Source organism: Hydractinia symbiolongicarpus, chromosome 14 (genome assembly GCF_029227915.1).
Source record: "Hydractinia symbiolongicarpus strain clone_291-10 chromosome 14, HSymV2.1, whole genome shotgun sequence".
NCBI classification, from domain to species: domain Eukaryota; kingdom Metazoa; phylum Cnidaria; class Hydrozoa; order Anthoathecata; family Hydractiniidae; genus Hydractinia; species Hydractinia symbiolongicarpus.
This window is the reverse complement of record NC_079888.1, coordinates 3,838,645-3,859,815: the sequence shown is the minus strand read 5'-3', so window position 1 is coordinate 3,859,815 and position 21,171 is coordinate 3,838,645. Positions and strand designations below refer to the sequence as shown.

Genomic DNA, 21,171 nt, shown 5'->3' with positions numbered 1-21,171 from the left:
AACTTGTATCCTATTACTGTGGAAAGTTTATCATTTCTTGAACATGATAGTTTAATTGCAGACCACAGCTGGAGCAAAAGTCATCAGTTTAATTGGGATAAAAAGAAAATCATTGACAGAGAATCTGGAACAACGGCCAGGAAGGTTAAAGAAACCATCAACAGTGTAGAACGTAACAAACACATAAACGGCATCTCGTATCAACTCCCTGAGATTTGGTTACCAGCCGTACAGAAGAAGTAGTTACCTACATCTAGGTCCGAAAATTTTAATTACCATAATTAACTGTAATTATCAGCTCATTTCTGATTGGTTAATTTTTATGTATTTCGATCCTCTGCAATTATATAAATACATGCTCAACATCATTTTACTTTGCCCGATGATGGGAGAAGGATCTCCCGAAACGTCGCCTACTAAACTATCATGTTCAAGAAATGATAAACTTTTCACAGTAATATGAATACTGAACAGACAAACCGAAATAATATCTTCAATAATTGTATCCTATTGTTGTGAAATGTTTTTTTAGGTTTTATTCGCAGTATATTTCCCCAAAAAACCTAGTTTTCTGTCTGTCAGTTGAGTTAGGCTGCTTAAACAACAGCACTTTAGAAATGGTTTTTACACCAGCTTGCATTCGCAAATCTTTTAATCTTAACGTTAAGAGTATGCTAAAAATATATTAGGATGATTTTTAACAAAAATTTAAGAATATTCAGGCCTAAAAAAAACACACTATTTTTATAAAAAAAGAGCTTAATGGAACCAACAAAATTCCTGATAAAACAGTCTAAAGTGTTTAGATTTAAAAAAAGGATACATTGGTTCTGAAACATTTGGATCCTCAATCGCATTTGAAGAGCCTGAAACACAGATGGAAAATATATGTCAACAAAGTCTTATGATGTTTTCAAAGAGTTATAGTATGATATTATATTTAAATAGAAAACATAATATGTTTTCACACGAAATCACCTTTTTTTCACAGGAATTAGCCTGAATGGAAATAAGAATATCTTAACGCTAGCGAAAGTTGTATTTGAAAAAAAAAGATTTGAATTTGCCACGACTGAATGTATGAAAGGTAGGATGTCGGGTACAATATTAGATGACGAGGGAGTATATATTTTGAAGGGATAAAAATCCACTGCTTTTTTAACTTTCTGCGAACAAGTATATTGGGTGTTAAAGATGATTTTCAAGTTAATCAGGCGTTAATAAGACAAAGGCAGTTTTTTCTAGTTTTTCAAATATGGACAAAACTGTGAAACAGTCAATGCACTGCAGCCGGAAGATGCAAAATCGCTACTTTTGCACACACGTAAAGCCTGGCGGACGGCGTTGAAAAGCTGGTAGTCACATTCTCTAGCACGCCCCTTTAGCGGAATAATCCACGAAAGCCTCGAAAATCGTCGAAAATAGCAACATTTAGCACATTTTAAGAATTTGGATTTAATCCAAAGAGCTTAAGATGTGTGAATCTAATATAGAAATAACGCACGCAATTACTTGTGGTAGCGAATATCGAAATTAGTTGTCTTGTATTTTGACCAATATTGCAAAAAAAAGTCAATGTTATATTACGAAGTAAAAAAAACTGTATGCTTGAAAAGAAAGGATTGCGGTAATAGGTTCACTGAACGTGCAACATGGTTAATCTAGATAACCCAGACGATAACCCAGATGAAGAAGCGCAGTGTAACAAGTGCTCCACCCGTCGTATTCACAAAACGGTACCGTAATGCTACTATAAGTAGGTACGACATTTGAGAACCTGAGGATTTACCTACGAGTTAACAATTAAAAGATAGAAAACAATTTTTGTAATGTCTAAGTAATTGTTAGATTTATGAATAAACACTTTTTGCCAATAAAAACATGATCATTGTCATCTAACACATTTTTAATTTTATCACTCTTCATGAGAAGTCCTCCAGCTGGATAAAGTCTTGCTTGTAATTCTTTAGCATTCTGTTGAGTCATTTCATCTCCAAGTGATTGGACCCTCTTTACAATATCTTCAATTAGCTATGCAATTGTATTGCTTCTTTTACCACAAGGAATGAATATTATGTCCGTTAAAATATGCTGTAACCTTCATTTTTTGACATAGGCAAAGTAAAATTACATGTTAATAATATAGATGAGCTTTTTCTTTGGCTTGTATAAAAAATAATTAGATTTATAAATAAACAAGACCTTCACCTTGCTTTTCAAAAAAAAATTGTTATCATTTTGGCTTTTCACAGTTTTAGGACATGCAAATCTACAGAGTGTGTTGACAATGTTTAGCAAAAAACTTGAACAAAAAGATACACATTTTTTCGCAGTTAATACTGTACAAGAACTGCAATTTAAGATTTTCTCCCATTGAATTGAAATAAAATACTTCTTTAACTGCGGAACACAAATTTACCTACCCCCTCCTCCCTCGTTCCCCTGGCTTGGGTTACTTTTTTTAACATCTCAAATTTCTCTATGCTAAATAGCTAGTCTTGTTGTGCCTAGGAGTAGGTGGTTGGGGTAGAAGGGAGAGGGGGGGGCAATTATAATTATAATTGTAATTAAAAAAAAAAAAATTTGTACTTTGCGGGAAGTATTGAGTTTACCGGACGGGAGTAATTACTTGTAAATTTCAAGATGTTGTATTGGTTAAAAATTTATCTGCTATGTATGTTCGCTACCAAGTGACTAAGGAGATATAGGTTTCCTACGAATAAAATACAGGCTAGATTTAAAGAAAGTTTCAATCCAGCGAAATGACGTCATTTGTGATCTAAATGACGTCATTATGTTGCTTTTTTATATTGAACATCTATGAATATAAATTTTTGTTTGTTTCTTTAACGCGCCTTTGTCACGTGTACTAGGCTTTTTACGGGTGTATCAAGTCCTTTTTAGACTAACTTGCTCTAAGTGATAAAAAAAGTAAAGTTAATAATAAATAAAATTATTTTCGTTTGAGATACGAATTAGAAAATAAGTAATATTCTAACCATGAATTACGTATAATGCAGGAACATATATATTTCTGGAAAAACACACATTTTACCTTTAGAATAAGAAATTTTCGTCCTTGTTGATCCCAATTACGTAATCAAAATTAATAAGTAAAAAGGATATGCTGAATAAAACATATATACAAAATAAACAAAGACGAATTTTTAAGGTAAAAATAGCGAAATTAAAATATTAAAATCTATATTTCGTGTTTATACTAACACATAACTCAGGCATAAAATGTACAAGAAAATATTTACAGTTATTAACGTTTCCATATCCATAAAGGTCAGTATCTTAAATCTAAAGATTATGCTCACCTAACAAGATAAACAAAGAAATTATTGACTACTTTATTCGGTCTATTCTTTTCACTATACAGTTGGAAATTGTTTCACAATTAACTACCTATGTGGAAGCCGCTTTTGATATTCAGTCAGAAAAAAGCATCAGTAATGCTTGCGAAGTTTAAATTTATTGCTAAATTGTAGAACAGATCTCTAAATAGACAATGGACACAAACAAAAGATAATTCATCATGAATATTGCATAAATATACTTTGTGTAGGATTGGCAGACAGGTCGCCATACACAGATATTAACTTGTCTCAGGGATAGAACCTGGTCGCGTTAGGCAAGTGATTGTCTTTTATATTACTCTTAATCATTTCAACCTCCAACTACTTGTGACCTAAGTTTAATAAAAATTTTGGTTGTATGAGACATTTGTATTCTTTATCATTTTAAAACATATCAGATTAGTTTTTCTTTCAATATCATGCGTAAAGACAGAAGCAACTCGGAACAGTCTAATAATGGTGTAATTATTACACTTAGCTCTGTTGGGCCTGGCCAAATTTTTTGAAATGAAAAGTTGACTAGCACGTGTTCCTTTCACATAAAACTCTCGTTTAAAACTACAGCAACAATGAAACGAGCAGAAATAAAGTAACTTTTCGTGCAATGTTACATAGGCACACACCAATAAGCTCTTGTATATAGTTTTTTAACGAATTGCACAAACATGTAAGTGTACGCAAGCAGTTAGATAACTAGATTTTATTCTTTGTGATATCTATTTACTGTCTTTTTATTATAGCTGACAGTTTTAAACGATTACGGTGGAAAGAGGAGTTTTCCGTTAGAGATAAAAACAAATCTTTAAAATCATTTATGTAGGTAAATACTTCAAATTGTGATATAAAAATTGGAACTATAAATACATTAACCCTCAAAAAAATACTCTGATAATATTTTAAGTAACAATTTTGTCTACGGGAAAAAAGGGAAGAAATTTTACAACCTTGTTTATAATTATATATGTCAATATTTTGCAAAAACATAAACTTTAACAACAAAAGCAACAACAACAACAACAACAACAATAATCTTTAAAAAAGGCAGTTTCGGGAAATCTTGATTTCTTGTTACTGTAGGCAGGAACAGCTTGGCTTACGCTAATTTTGTGCATTTGTATCGATTTGAACTGAATAAAAATAAGAAATGAGATTCTTTTCCAAACTTTGCCATTTGTTACACACCAATTTTTTCCGATTTTTAAACAACTTTCAAACAACAGATATAGAAACACAATTCACATTCACAAATTTAGAAATTCGTTTTAAAATTTCAACATATCGCAAATCGAGAATGTTCCCTTCACAAGTGGTCGCATCAGCTTCCTTCCATTGAGAACAACGGCAAATTATTTTTTTGCAGATTTCTTCTTTCGTTTGACTGGTGGTCCCATCACATCATCGTTTTGTGCTGATCGATGGCTTTCCGGTGATGGTGGACAACTGTACCCAGTTGGTGACGCCGGGGAGACATATAATTCATGAGCTGGTTTCTTACACATCTTTTCATAATGATCCATGTATGGTTTCACAACATCCCAAACCTTTAAAAATTTTTTTAATTAAACACATGAATTTTTAATATTATTATTTCAAATATTTATACAGGATATAACCACTTCAGTGTTGGAAAGACCGTTATTATTGTGGGTCCTGTGTTCGGAATGTATACATAGCCTACCCAATTTCCTTCACATGGCATGGGTTGACCAATAGCTGTTGTAAAGGCACTTGCTAAACATGCCCGCGCTGTGAACCGAACCACGGACCTTGTGATTACGAAGCGAACACCATAACCACAAGGCCACGCACCACGCGTATTACGACAATACACCATATGTATAGCATATTTTTTACTAACACAAAATTCAAACTAGGATTTAAACAATCTGTACCAAAGATAAGTTCGTCGTGCCTACAAGAAATCTACCCAAGAAGGATTTGTGGTATTTCCAATAACGTTGAAAAGAATCTCACCTTTTGTTCTTGAAGTAGTTTGACAGCTGCCTCGATGTCAGGTTTCATGTATCGATCATAATCATATGGCCTGAACATAGAGTACAAGTCAAGTATGCAAGTCAACAAGTGAGACAAGCAAGTAAAAATGCAAACCACTGATATTAAAAATGAAATAAGACGTCTTACTTGACCACCGAACGCACCAATCGGTGAACAGCCTCTAACGGTTCTGTTGTTTTCAGAGGGCGCAAAAATTCCATTCCCTGGCAAGCTGCCAACAGTTCTATAGCCAGTACTGAATTTGCATAAATAAGAACGAAATATGATTAAATTATTCGGCTTAATTATGTTTTTAAAAAAATCGATAAATCTTCGAAGGATAGAGTTGAACTTCTGTTATCTAATCAATGCGTGCTACCTCCAAAACGTTAACTAAATTGTTAGATAAAGTAAGGAAATTTAGTAACATGTTTCTTATATAAGCATAACGTTCATCAACATATTCAAGCTTTGATAGCAAAAATTTTAAATCTTATGCTAAGCAGATTCTCACCGTTGCTGAATAATTCTGATGTGTATTTTTTCGATCTCCCTACACACAGCAAAACTTAATTGACACTATACTATCTGCTTTTACCTTGTCTCATTATACCTTTAGTTTTGTCACCGTACTGTGTATGTTTTAAGAAAGAATCCTGTACTAGCTCATAAAACAAAAAAAAGAGTATATATCGTTTCAGAGGGCATACAAATCGATCGACAACTTGGGCAGCATGTATGTAAATTTTTTAAAATATTTTTGATGATATCCCTTCAGGTGGAAGCAACAGCTCCAAGAGAGAAAATAAAGATATAAGATAACAAAATAACAACTTCTTAAACATACCGTATTCAACATGTTCAACAACGATTAATGCTTTGCGTGCTGCAAATCCACCCATCGAGACATGATCCTCTGTGCCAGCAGACGTAGTAAGCGAGTCAACAGACGATGGATGAGTAAGCACTTTGTTTTCAGAAACAAGCGCTGCAGCTGTGCAATGAGCCAGCATGAATCCTATGTAAGAAATCTTAATTAATCGTTCTGCAAAAATTAAAACATAGACTTCTTTTTCGAGAGAAACAAGAACTGGTTAAAAAATTAACTGAGGAGAGAAATACGGAAGGGAAATCTCTTTCGTAATTATTATCTAAACGGTCAAACGGGACCAAAACAGGTGTGGGCTTTATGAAGTGACCGCTTTAGAGACGTTTTACATTGGAGAAGTTGTCGTTTGAGAGAATTCCTGTTTTAAAGAGGTTTCATTTTATTTTAAGAACAAATTGAGATGCGAGATGTACAGTACATATTCTCTAATTCGAATCTCGTTGGTGCAAACGTCCACCATTTCCTTGTTCTCTTGCTTTATGAATCTCTTAATTTACTTGCTTAATTCGAACATTCGTTTATAGAATATATTTTTCCATTCCTTTCGTGTTCGAATTGACCGATGTATACCGTAGATAAATGGAAATGCTTCGAGCACACTTCGGAGAAATTTAACGATTTCTAATGGGAATGCAGGAGTTGTATGTTACTCCTTAACTGGAAGACTAACACGAAACGATTACTCACTTTTTAATGTTTGTAAACAATGCGTGATAACAAACCTGAATTTAATCCGCCATCTTTCGTTAAGAAGGCAGGTAGCTCACTGTATGCAGGATTAATTAAACGTTCGATTCTTCTTTCGCTCATATTTGCTAGTTCGTGAACTCCAATGGCGAGATAATCTAATGCTTTAGCTGGATATTCACCATGGAAATTGCCACCAGACATTGTTTCTCCGATGTCAGCAAAAACCATCTTCGTATAGTTAAGAAAAATTGAACAGCCTTAAACCACAGGGGACCATTTTTAAAAACACCTTAAATTTTAATATCTTCCTTTCTTAAAATTTGCATCACGATGCAGTAACAGATGGTGTTCCGCATCTCTCCATAACATTTAAATCGTAAACAGAAAAAATAAAAGCACTCAAAGGCGAGCTTTAAAAAAATTAACGAAGCTACATATGTGTCACCATTTTTCATTAAAGGGTATATCAAACGACCATTGTCTTTATAGCCGACCTTATGGCAAAAATGATTATGAAAACTCAGGAGACCCTAAATCAACTTAATTAATTTCAACTAAAAATGAGAAAGATTGTAATAAAAAATAACCAATTCATCATACAAATGATTCATAACCAAATTATCGATATAATTGTACATTGCGCCATTTGCATTTTTGCAGTCTGTTAATTGCATACACAGATCTTTTTTGGAATTCTTGGTAGCCTTAGCCTTCAATAACGATGTTGTGTTGTGCCGTGTTGACAAAGTGCATGCATGCGCAGCTTTTCTAATTCAAATGCTTTCGCGTCGGCAAATTTTTGCGGACGCGAACCTTCATTATGCTGTTTAGCCATTTCACATCGGCAAAATCGGTGACATGAACTTTAATTTCTGTATCTGACTTCAGCAAATAGCCTTTTTTTTCCAACTACTTTAATTCTTTTTAGGGTAAATAAGCAAAATTCTAAGCATTTAAAAAATACTCTTTATCGCCGATATAACCAGGATATATTTACGTTGGATTCAAGGCAATTGAAGAATTCTATAAACTTCAAAAAGAAAAATGTCATATGCAATGAAAAAAATTGCCTGGACAAAATTTGGCCGACGTGAACTTAGTTTTTTTCAAACCACTTCGGCATTTGCCGTGTTTTGACGTGAATTAGAAATCCTGTATTCTTAACGTTCCAAAGAGGAGAAAACAAGTCTGTACATAGAAAATAAAAATGAAAAAGGATACAGGATTGTCTGTAGCGCTGTTTAATTCAATAGATATAATATTCTGAACAAATTCAATTGTGTCGTGGACGATTCCATGTACCTAAAATAAAGACAAGTTCAAACATCAACAAAAGATTTACGCAGAACAATCATTAATTCTTTACAAAAAGTTTTCACACAAAAAAATTATATGGCAGCCTACTTGAGGTGAACATCGAAGAGTGTAAGCATCTTGGACGCGTTTACAAAATCGATGACTTTCTAAATGTATAAAAAATTACAATAGTGTCGGTAGAGTTTTTTAACACAAAATAATTTCAAGGTTTTTTAGGATTTTTTTGCCATTTTTAAGGTTTTAGTATAATTCTTGCGATATTTTAAGATAATAGAATCTTGGACAGAAGAAAAATAAACGTACATACATACGTACATAAGTAGATAATACCTCATGAAAAATTAACCATTTAAAAAAGTGCAAACAGAACGTTTGTAACTGGACAGAATTGTTTTTTGACGTATTCATATGTTAAATGAAGGGTTCTCCTCTACAGAATGATGAATATTTAAGTTTTTCAAGGTCATCTAGACTGATTTCAAGTTTTGCAAATTCATCACTTGAAAACCCATAGTCTATTTTTTTCTTACAAAGGTGGAAATACAAAAAAAAAAAAAAAAAAAAAAAATGAAATATTGCATTCTACTTCGTGTTAGTATAGTGGAAAATACCTTTATGACGCAAGGTTGTACAAAACGTGTTTATATTGATTGTGTGTTTGTTAAAGGGAAAAAGGTTAATAGAAAAATCATACAGTTATTTAAAAGACAAACCTGCAACTTCTGATTTGTAAACATTTGAATGCAACAATGAACGCAACCTTGCAGCAACTAATTTTTGTCCTTTATGTGGACGTACATCGTGAATCTCTATAAAAACAAAAGTTCATGTGGACGAACTTTGTGAATTTTTGTAAAAATAAAAAATTAGGTGGACGAACTCTGTTAAAATAAAAGTTTGTGTGGACGAACATCGTGAATCTCTATAAAAATAAAAGTTCATGTGGACGAACTTTGTGAATTTTTGTAAAAATAAAAATTTAGGTGGACGAACTTTCTAAATCTCTATAAAAATAAAAGTTCATGTGGACGAACATCGTGAATCTCTATAAAAATAAAAGTTTATGTGGACGAACATCGTGAATCTCTATAAAAATAAAAGTTTATGTGGACGAACATCGTGAATCTCTATAAAAATAAAAGTTTATGTGGACGAACATCGTGAATCTCTATAAAAATGAAAGTTTATGTGGACGAACATCGCGAATCTCTATAAAAATAAAAGTTTATGTGGACGAACATCGTGAATCTCTATAAAAATGAAAGTTTATGTGGACGAACATCGCGAATCTCTATAAAAATAAAAGTTTATGTGGACGAACATCGTGAATCTCTATAAAAATGAAAGTTTATGTGGACGAACATCGTGAATCTCTATAAAAATAAAAGTTTATGTGGACGAACATCGTGAATCTCTATAAAAATAAAAGTTTATGTGGACGAACATCGTGAATCTCTATAAAAATAAAAGTTTATGTGGACGAACATCGTGAATCTCTATAAAAATGAAAGTTTATGTGGACGAACATCGTGAATCTCTATAAAAATGAAAGTTTATGTGGACAAACATCGTGAATCTCTATAAAAATAAAAGTTTATGTGGACGAACATCGTAAATCTCTCTTAAAATAAAAGTTTATGTGGACGAACATCGTGAATTTCTGAACAAAATTAAGAGTAAATAACTTTTTAACAGATGCTATTCACTTAATTTAAAGTAACTTTTCGATTTTAGTAAATTTTGTATTTTGGAACTATTTAAAAAAAGGAAAACAGCACAAAAACAAAGGATCCTGAAGTAATTGTAAACAACAGTCAGGTAAAGATGCATCGATCCAACAAATTAAGCATCTTTAAAAAATTTAAATCAAAAAAATTGAACCTTGATACCTTTATTAAAAGCCTTGGTTGTCCCCTTTAAAACCTCCAGTGACAACGCTGCAACTACGTCTGCTTGTCGGCAAATCGCAGATGCACGCTCCGAAGCTATTAAGAATATTTAATACATATCATAGCACTCTAGCAAGTTCTTAGAAAGTCTTTAATAAAAAACTAAGCTTTCGTATGCTTCAGGTTCTGTAGCAAATAGAAAATTTACTTTTACGTAGCAATATTCTTATGTTAGTTGTAGCCATTTAGCTCTTTTCTTTAAAGGTTAACAAGGTCAGAAAAAAAAAATTCAATAAAATATGTTTAAAATACCTTCACTGCCAAGAGCTGTTATGAGCTGAGTTCCATTTATACAAGCCAGCCCCTAAGAAGAAAATAGCTTGTTTAGTCCCAAAAAATCAACCTGTAAGCCAGGGATACATAACTCTTATTACTTTTTATACGGCGCGGCTGATGAAAGAAATGCATGTGGAAGCTAGATCTTTAGCTACATCCAAAAGGATTGATTAGGTCTAACTTATATACCAGATAGCTAGTCCCATTAGCAACTTACAAACACTGAAACAGCATACTTTACTTCAAATTAAACAGTAGAAAATGATATTGAAACATGTGATATGTGTACACGTTTCTTATAAAAAGCATTCGACTTGCTAAATGTTTGGGCTGATATTTGGGTCAAAAGCAACTCGCTAAGCTAAAATTTGCAAAGTACCTAAGGCTTAAATGTGGGTAATCTAACAGAAGCCAACTCTATAAAACAGGCTTTTCAAAAATGAAAAGTCTATTTGCTGATAAACGTTGATTTTATTAACGTGCAAAAATGGAAAGTGCAAATCTATAATCTTGTAAACTTTTAAGATTGCGTTTAGCAGTTTCTAAGCAAGGAGTCTGAAATGACGATGGAGTTGTTTATATTAAAAAAGGAAAGTGTTTGAAACAATTTTCCGCTAGTGGCGTAGTGTGATTGTAATAAAACTAGATTCTTCTATATATTTTTGTATGTCAATAAAGAAGATACATAAGCACCTTATACAACACATGGCATCAATCTTAACTCACCTCTTTAGCACCCAAGACGATCGGTTTTAAACCATGAACCGACAAAACCTAAAAAGGGAGATAGTTACTAGTTTTCGAACGGTGTTAAATGCAATGTGACGCACATTTTTAAAATTTTTTGCAAAATAATTTTCAATGATCCTTTAGGCAATTGAATTATCTCTAGCCAATTAAATTATTAAAGTTGATGAGCGAGAAAATAAAAATTGTGTGGAATAACTAATTTATCATTAGCACGAGGAGGCACGATATTATCATTGTCGCTTCTGCCTTTCCCAGGTTCATCTGAATGGCAAAAGCTATAGCACATGAAAAATACTGATGAATTAGAATGTCAGCTGAAGAGTACGACGAATTTGAAATGAATTTCAAACATCTCTAAGCATCAATGCTTAGGTTCTTTAAATCTAGACATTGTTGCCTATACCATACAATTTCTACACTCTGTTTTTTATAAGAATGTCAAAAATACAGTATTTCTTTTGAAATAGAGATTTTGAGGTATTCATTTTTATACAATTGAATGGAGTTTTAAGGTGCATCTTAAATGCTTCTTTTCAAGGTTGGTCTGAAAGGTGGGAGGAAAAGGACACAACAATGTGAGTTTGCAGTAAAAAAAAACAGTTATTCGAGCCTACAGTCTAGGGATTTTTATAAAAAACAGAGTGTATTTCAAATGAATACAGGGCTGCCAGTAAATTTCCAAGTAAATCTTATGTCACATACGTTTTAGACTATTTTTGGGACATTGTTTTATAAAGGTTATCTTGCCATCCAGTTTAATAATAAGTCTTAATGATGGCTTAAAAAGGAAGCATGCTGCGCCCAAGTATGTATACAAAACAGATAGATAGAAAATGTAGTAAGAATATGCCAAAATCTATCACAAATCGTATTGAAATTTGTGACAGATTTGTGATAACGTTTTCCTCATTTATCAAGAAGTGCAGTTTATGCTTTTAAATTTTAAAGAAATAGCAAAAAAAAAACAAACGCATAAAGCAGGTCAGACGAATTTTCATAATTTTTCAAGCCTATTTTTACAGGTCAAATAAGTTATTCAAGATCCACCAGCAACCCCGTACTAAAAAATAATTTACTTTCTCAGAACATTACTCCTTAGGATTGAAAGGGTATGCAGAACGGGCTGTTGAGGTCTTTAATCAGATTTCAACCATGCATCGTCTGCAATATCTAAATGGTGACAACAACATTGTCTTCTCTTCCATACTATTGTAGAATAATTAATTTTCGCGAAAAAGGAATTTTAAGAATTTTCGAATTTTTGCCAAATGGTACAAATTGTCTAAAAAGTCGCTATCTAAAATTTTCGCAGCCCTTATTTTATTTTTCTTACGAAAATAAACATGTAAATTAGTGTTACGTCATCGAAATATTTGTTAACGCAATTCGCAAATGAAATTCTTGAAAAATTACGAGTCACTTAATTTACAAAAGCAGTTCCTGCCAAAATTATTTATTTCTGAAATCTTTTTCGCGAAAATTAATTTCCTTAAGTACACCTACCATAAAGCAAAGTTAAGGTTTACATGGATAACAAAATAAATCATGGCGTTTTCATACAGATTCAGCACGCTGAAACAGACCCAAAGACCCAAAGGCAGGTTACAGTGAAGGTAGAACCTTCACTGTAACCTGCCGCAAAAGTTTTATAAATTTATAGTATGTGTCTAGTATGTGTATATGTCACAGAAGTAAGAAATGCACAAAAAGATTTTAATTTCAATCTGTTTTTACATTGTTATAATTCTTTTTAAGTAAACAAAGAAGAAAATAATAACGCGAAAAAGCTGAGTGCTAAACTCTTTGCCGGAAAAATATTACACATTTGCAAGGAAAAGTGTATCCATAATATATCAAGAATTTACGAACCGTTGACGCGTCTGTCCATCCAGTTTTTGGTCCCCACATTTGGCCTTCTCCCATCATGCCCAACGCAAGATGTGAAAGAGGAGCAAGATCCCCACTAGCTCCAACTGTGCCCTTCTCCGGAACAAGTGGAACACACCCAGCTAAATTAGAAACGTAAAAAAACGTAAGAATGTGTCTTAGGGAATAAAAATACGAGTTCCACAAAAAATGTTCCGTTTAACGAGTTTCTTTCTACTTTAGTGCAGAAAATTAAAGTAGACAGAGAGTTTCGCAAATAGGAAAATTTGCGAAATGTGTACAATTTTTAAACATAAACGTTCGGCAATTGTTGCTCTCCAAAGACTTTGTGAGCATTAATTTTCACAAATCATCAAAAGTTAACCTATTATTGAAGCATGAAATTGGAACTGAAATACACTATTCTTGGTAAAATTTTCTTACTCCTGTGAACTTTTTTAAGAATTGCATAACAAAATATGTCGCTTGTAACAAAAAATAAGAATAATTTTTTTTTGCAAACATGAACTTGCGCAAACTGCAGGACAGAACTTTCTTTCCCGTTCATGAACTTTTGCAAATTGAAATCTTTGAATATATTGCAATATAACTTTTAGAACTTTGGTCAACATTTGCGAAATTCACAAAGTTTTCTGCACTTAGAGCATAAAAAAGTTATCTTCTTTAACATGTTTTTTATATTCCTTTGGCTTGCTTACAAATTGCTTTTACATTTTGACAATTTTAAAGTAACGTTATGATTGGCATTTTGCAAAAAAGAGTAATTGTAGAAGAAGGAATAACTCTGTTTTGATTGTAAAAGTCATTTGGTAAAATGAGAAATATAGGCTTTTTACACTTGGGCATAACTTTTAACCAGTTGAATAGAACGCTGAAATACATACATACAATATGGTGAAAAACATATTCCCTTCGAAGAACTCAAAAGTTGGAGGTAATTCATCTTAATTCCCATAGCTATTGTAATTCTCACATTTAACACTATTCATAAGCCTAAGCCATTAAAAGTGGTAATGACTAAACAGAAGATAAAAAAAGAGTTACTTACAATTAAAAATTGCAATCATTTTTTGCAAATTGTTAAGTGCGATTCCACTAAATAGTAAAAAGAAAAAAATCAAATGTCTAAATATTTTCAGTCAAATGTTAAAATGCATCTTTAATGTCCAATACAATTCAGTTTCAACACCTATCCGAAGTAACTTGACGGTTCAAGTTGATCTAATCACTACCTGTTGTTTGAGAATCTGGTTTAAGCACATACAAAGAATTTACAAATCTATTTATCTTCAATGTAAGAAAAAAAATTAGCATGAAAACAATAATACTAATAAATTGAAAAATTCAACTACACACACTAATTGGGTCCTAACCTGAATCCTTTGGATAAAATATTGATACGTAATGCGAGCAAACTTCTTGTTCTTTCGATCGTAAGAGGTTCACCAACACCTACGCACACCAAAAGCGAAACATTTTATACATATAACAATGCACATTTATCTCCAAAACTGTGTGTAAAAGAATTTTGATCTTCAAGGGTTATAGTTTTTGCGATTACAGCTATGACAGTACATTTTGCATTTTCTGCAAAATTGGTAAAAATATGAAATTTAGGTTTTTTTTTCAATAAATCCATAACCCTAAGCAAAATATTAATGCACATAGAATGATGCGAAAGTGTTGTTTTATGATAGGACATAAAACATAATCTTGTTCATTGGACATTATTTTTTTCGCCCAGGTTTATTCAGGCGTAAGTGCCATCAGGGGTTTTCTGGTGCACATGTTCTAATATGTAATGTGGAAATTAACCAAAGACATGCTGTTGCATATGAAGTATCTAACTTACAAACAGCATGAGAGCGAATCAAATTCTGTTGAAGTTGTCTAAATCACGAAAAATAAACAAGTAAAAACAGAAATATTTAAGGAGCAATTAGTTCACATAGTAACAAAAAGGCATTCTTACAACTAAATGCTGAATTACAGGAAGTGGATTGTGTTGATTCCCAAAGATATTTTAAAATGGAAGTCGTCATGGAAAGAGGCTTAGATATATTTTTCTTTCTAATAAACAAGCCCTGCTAAAAGATATATTATGCAACCAATTTACAAAGAGAAGAATTATCTTCACAATAATTCTTTTACCAGCAAAAGGAGGTATTCTTAGAATTAAAATTGATACCCCACATATATTTCAAATCGTTAACATGATTATTCGCAAATTTCTTACAAAATTTGCAAAAGAGGATCATGTTTGTCTGAGAAAAAAGGTTAAGAAATTCCTTGAATTGTTTGTTTCAGAAAATTGGTATGGTATTCTCTAGTGCATTCTATCGCTTATACTTGATGTAAAATTTAAACATTGTTAGCTTACTTTAATTTATCGTTTTCAATCACAACACTGGCAAAGTTCCCAAAACCAGTGTTCACACCATAAACCACTAAATTAAATAAAGTAAAATTAGCAGTACGAAAAAATATCCACAAATACATTATAAACGGCAACAACAAAAAAAGCAACAAAAGCAGCTACAACAACGACAACAACAACAACAACAAGAATTATTACCCTTGTTGCTTTTTATAATCTGCTCCAGAAAATCTCTTGATTTCTTCACATTTTTCTTTGCTTGTTCAGAAAGCTAGCGAAAAGGAGTAGCTTGTACAAGATAACATTATACATGCACATAAAAAACAAAAAGCAAAAAAAAAATTATACTGATTAGTTAAAAAAATATAGATTACACATGCCACGAGTTTTGCTGAAAATGTTTTGATGAAAACGGACTTTCAAGAGATTTGACATTATTTGCATGTAATATATAAAGTATTAATAATAAATTTACAACGGATAGATATTGCTTTACCTTTATCTTGTATACCCCTTTGCTGCACTTTACAAGATCATCGGCTGTCAAATTATTTCCATTCAACTCCAGTGTCTATAAATAAAGCAGTGATTTATAATAGAAAATGTTAATAAGAAAATCGTTATGGTTTCTACACTTACCCTAGGTAGAATCTAAGATCTCTATACGATAGATCCAAGACAAATGTTAGGTACTTTCCTTTAAATTTACATATTTAAATATTCTTCCTTTAACTATTAAAAAAAATTCTTAATATTTGAGCCCTGATGATCTGCAGGAAGTGGCTTTTTTGGTAAATCACAGGAGGCAAGATCTATTAATTATAGCACTAATTATATGAGACATTATGCTCATGTTTCTGCTGACATACGGACATAAAAAATCGAAACATATATATCGGAGCTACTGCAATATGTGGTTTTTTCATGGGATCGCTTGAACTTACTTGCAAAACAAATCGTAAACAATCAAAAAAAATTAACATAAACAATTTACTGTCTTGCAATATCTTTTTTCAAAAATTATTTTTAACATTTAGACATCAAAGACAAATTTACTGTGAATAAATATATAGAAGGAAAAAAGCTATTGATGTATATGGTAGGTATGTAATATATTCTTATAAAAACCTGTAGAAAAACATTACTTTAAAGAATATTTTGAAATAGTGGATGTTTAACAATCAAGTCAAATTCTATCCTAAAAAAGCGCACGTTGGTGTACACTATTACGTGCACCGGAGCAGTAACCAAACAGATTTAGTTACGCAATTTGTTGACTCCTATGTTTATGGAAATAATTAATTAAGTAAAAAGAGGAATAATAATAGCACAGAGTTTACGCAGTTTACAAGCAAATGCAAAAAATTAAAAGATCATACCTGTGATGCTTCATGGTGCTCTACCTCACTTTATAAAAAACTTGTTAAGGCTAACACAAAAAATATAAACATAAATAAGAAGAAACCTTGGCACAAAACCTTTTTGTGAGATTAAATGTTCTCCAACGTTTTAGTCATGTCTTGTATTAGACCCCTGCGAAAATAAGGATTAAGAAGGCATGCAGTTAGTAACCATATTAAGATAGTTTAATAATTTATATCTAATACCTTCAAGGCGAAAATTTGACCACTTAGATACATTTGCAAATCCTTTTTTTTTAAATTTAATTGTGTGCTTTTCTGTGCATTTTGCTTATAGTTTGTTTCGAGAACTGCATTTTTATTAATAATTAAATTTCTTTAAATTACGAAAATATAAACTGTAAAATATATTTCAACTCCGAATTGGAAAATTAATTTCATAAGACAGTATAAAAATTAGCCATTAGTGGGACAATTATTAAGAAAGTGATAATTACTTTTTTATATTTGTTTCATATACCAATGTGCTCACAAGGATACACCTTTTATGGGGGAAAATATAGTTCAAAGAAAAATTCTTTTGTGATGTCACTGAAAACATTTAGGCAAAACAAAGCAAAGCTTGGTGAATAAAAACATTGATCCGATTTCCTAAAACTGGTCCAGCCCATTCCTTTTCAGGATTGACAGGTTAATGACATCATCAAAAACTTTAACAGATATAATCAAACTGTTACAGATGTCATCACCATTTTGGTGTTGGTATCTGTAACAGTTCGTAAAAACACACAATTATGCTGATCAATGCTTTATGTTAATACGCAATAACAGCAAAGATTAAAATATTTTCTAAGGTTAAAAAAATGTTTGGACTTAGACTGGCCATTGTTGATGTCAATTTATAGAATCATTGAACTTTCCTTTCTTCTTTTACCTGGAATTTACTTTATACAGTAGTGTGGGTGTTGTTTAATTTAAATAATATGAACACGTATATTTAGACAACTGGTGTCAAAACTAAACACTTCCTTACTATGGGGTGGTTCACACTAGAATTATAAAAGCATGCTATAAATTTGAAGCACGATTTAAATTGTGCTTAATAATGTGAACGCAATTTTGCTTTATTAAAATGTCTTTCAAATTATGTTTACTTGCTTTAAAATAAAGCAAAAATAAAAAATGCTTCGAGGCACTCTTTACTTTTGCTTTAACTGTTATAAGTACATAAAACAAAAGAATAAAAATTATGCCCAAATATTTGAGTATTAAAAGTGAGGATCTTGAGCGGGTAATATGAAAGTGAAAGTTCATTCGTATGTGAGAAAAACAACATGAACGATTTGTTTTAAATTTTATGTACAACTCTCCCTTTGAGGTTACCGGCAATTTGCTGTAGTCAAAGCATGCTTAATTTTTATACTAAGCATGCTTTATTCTAGTGTGAACCCCTCATATTACAATAATTCATCATCATCATCGTCCTCCTCATCATCTTCGTCCTCCTCCTCATCATCATCGTCCTCCTCCTCATCATCATCATCATCGTCCTCCTCATCATCATCATCGTCCTCATCATCATCATCATTGTCCTCCTCATCATCATCATCGTCCTCCTCCTCATCATCATCGTCCTCCTCCTCATCATCATCGTCCTCCTCATCATCATCATTATCGTCCTCATCATCATCATCATCGTCCTCCTCCACATCATCATCATCATCGTCCTCATCATTATCATCATCATCATCATCATCATCATCATCATCATCATAACAATAATATACTAGTAATTTTATCGTCCAATAAAAGTTGCTTGCAATAAAATATGTGCTGGTGATAAAAAGGATACATTGACCCTGTAACATTTGGGGAAATTGCATTTGACATTCCTATAAACGAAAGCAGTGGAAATTAAATACAGCACTTAAAATTACCCTAAACAAAGAAAAGAAAGCAAAAAAGGTCAATAGGAAATCAACCTAACGTTTCTCACTGATTTTAACGTGAATTAATTGCATCATAAAAGCCTTATTACCTTATCATCATGAAAAATGTAAATCTAAATCTTACTTATACTAAGGCTTGATTTTAAGAAACAAAAAAAAGATAACTGAGAAAATCTTTAACAAAGCACATTTCGTTCATTATATTTCAAAAATATAATAGTTTAAAAGCCTCAAAAAGCCTTGCATAGGTTCTTTAGGGTTATTTATATATACGGAAATTTAATAAACATTTGAGGCTCAAATTATCAAAATTTTAAAAAACTCCAGGTCCAAGCAATACCTTCTTATAAGAAATGTATGCCTAATTACCTATATATCCAACTTGAACACTCAAAATAAGATGGTTTTAAAATATGTAAAAGTTATGTACTTGTTTCAATGTTCCACTAATGGTTAATGCCAATTTACTTTTTATAAAAACAGGGTCAAAACTTTATCACAGAATTAATTTTCTTTAGATCTAGTTTAAAGATGTTGATCATCCATCTCCTACTTTTGACTATAATTAAAATAGTGGACAGAAAAAGTATACTAGATAAAAAACTAGTGTATCACATAAAAATTTTGCTCCTTTTAGCCTACATCTTGTCATTTTTAATCTCAATTGAGTGTAAAACGTTAATAATCCCTTCTTTGCAAAAAAGAATTGCACACAGCACACAGAAATGCTTAACAAGACCACACAATACATAATTACATCGGAATTTTAATTTTTTCATGAACTTTGACAATTGTGGTAGATTGCAGAGCTCTAATATTGATACATACAGGAAGTTTTATTTTTGTATATAAAAGTTTTATAAATATACTATTTTTATTCAAAGTTCAATTAAAATGAATAACACAAGCTAATAAAGTAATTACATATTTTACCAATGAAAACATGCGCATTGTCATCTAATACATCTTCAATTCTATCACTCTTCATGAGAAGTCCTCGAGCTGGATAAAGTCTTGCTTGTAAATCTTCAACACTCTGTTGAGCCATTTCATCTCCCAGTGATTGGACCCTTTTGACAACATCATCAATTAACCATGCAATTGTCTTGCTTCCTCCACCACAAGGAATGACAATATTATGTCCATTAAAATATGCTGTAACCTTCATTTCTATATAAGAAAATCTGAATAAATACGGAAGGTACTTTAATTCCTGTAGAATATAAAAACAGAAGGCAGATGCAATTGGATAAAAAGGTTACTATTACATAAGTTTTTAAATTTTGTAACGTGCATTATATATATAAAAACAAACTATATAAAAACATAAAGTGGTAATCAAATGTTAAACGAGCGAGTATAATAACTTTACACCAGAAGTTCAGTGTTTTATAAAAATTATATATACACATATATTGACAAGGTTACGTGTGAAAAACATGACTATGTATAAATAACTAGATAAAGATTAAAAACTATATATTATAATAAAAATCAGGAAGATAAAGATGATATATATATACAAAAACATGATACAGAAGATTTGTAAAAATCATAATATATAATGCTGCACAACTCGAGTCAGTTGAATCAGATGCATTTGATTTATAATTGATTTAACAACTGTTTCACATCAGCAAAATTAAATTATTAAATCATAAATCTATTCACACCCACACATATGACCCTATATGGAAGTAGATAAACACGTTATGTGTATAATCTACATATTCTCTTAAATCATGTTTAATGAAAAACATGTAAATTTTTGCCATTCATCAGTTAATGGTTTAAAACGAAAAGTTCTGTTAAAACTAAATATCCCCTCAGCACAAAAAAAATCTATTATCGCCACTAAACCAAAGCCACAGAAGTTAGTTTTTACTTACTTTTTCTAGCATTTTTAATCAATATGGTGCAAATGATGTAAATGAGAAAGACATCGGTCATTTCTGGTAATATCGATGGATATCACGATACGAGAAAACAATGCTTGATTGTAGTATCAAACAACCACGTGCCAATTGGTGTTTGTTTAATTCCCGACTTCCAGGAATGTGTATTTCCCGCGGTTACCTTCTAATTTCTTACCATGCGCTTTGATTGGCTGAGCAATCATCCTCTGTGATGAAGAGCATCTCTGGCGAAACGGGTTAGTCAAGCCCGACCAGGTCTATCTGCCAGACCCTGTTTTAGCAACAATAATGATGACAGGGGTTGCCATTTTATGAAAATTTTACGTGTTACACTGCACAGTAAGAACTTTTAGTTTTATTACTGTACTGTGATCTCTTTACATTCAATTTTTTTATGTTCCACAAACATTTTTATTAGAATACATTTTTTTTACAAATTTAAAGAGTATGTCT

At 31.8% G+C, this 21,171-nt stretch overlaps 1 protein-coding gene across 3 annotated transcripts; it reads right to left on the bottom strand.

Moving 5' to 3' along the window:
* Nucleotides 1-4,163: 4,163 nt before the first annotated feature.
* Nucleotides 4,164-21,050, bottom strand: LOC130624953 (histidine ammonia-lyase-like). 3 transcript variants are annotated; one of them, XM_057440016.1, is made up of 22 exons: nucleotides 20,692-21,050; nucleotides 19,736-19,972; nucleotides 18,706-18,745; nucleotides 16,872-16,899; nucleotides 15,989-16,063; nucleotides 15,691-15,763; nucleotides 15,496-15,562; nucleotides 14,968-15,005; nucleotides 14,489-14,567; nucleotides 14,164-14,210; nucleotides 13,098-13,237; nucleotides 11,205-11,252; nucleotides 10,455-10,506; nucleotides 10,143-10,238; nucleotides 8,967-9,062; nucleotides 8,341-8,399; nucleotides 8,158-8,238; nucleotides 6,969-7,164; nucleotides 6,205-6,375; nucleotides 5,505-5,613; nucleotides 5,337-5,406; nucleotides 4,164-4,903 (listed from the first exon to the last, which is right to left on the bottom strand). In XM_057440016.1, the coding sequence occupies exons 1-22, from the start codon at nucleotides 20,750-20,752 to the stop codon at nucleotides 4,709-4,711; spliced, it is 2,058 nt and encodes a 685-aa protein (XP_057295999.1). In that variant the 5' UTR covers nucleotides 20,753-21,050; the 3' UTR covers nucleotides 4,164-4,708. The 3 variants fall into 3 exon arrangements, with proteins under 3 accessions (XP_057295999.1, XP_057296000.1, XP_057296001.1); XM_057440017.1 differs by lacking the exons at nucleotides 19,736-19,972; nucleotides 20,692-21,050 and adding an exon at nucleotides 19,172-19,496; XM_057440018.1 differs by lacking the exons at nucleotides 19,736-19,972; nucleotides 20,692-21,050 and adding an exon at nucleotides 19,233-19,496.
* Between the last annotated feature and the right edge of the window lie 121 nt (nucleotides 21,051-21,171).

Bases quoted from the DNA above. Each gene is read 5' to 3' on its own strand.
- LOC130624953 (XM_057440016.1), bottom strand. From the start codon at position 20,752: ATGACCGATGTCTTTCTCATTTACATCATTTGCACCATATTGATTAAA. The intron at 16,064-16,871 runs GTATGATCTTTT...CTTTATTTATAG, and splicing joins AGCACCATGAAGCATCACAG to ACACTGGAGTTGAATGGAAA. The intron at 15,006-15,495 runs GTAAGCTAACAA...TTCGTGATTTAG, and splicing joins ATTGAAAACGATAAATTAAA to ACAACTTCAACAGAATTTGA.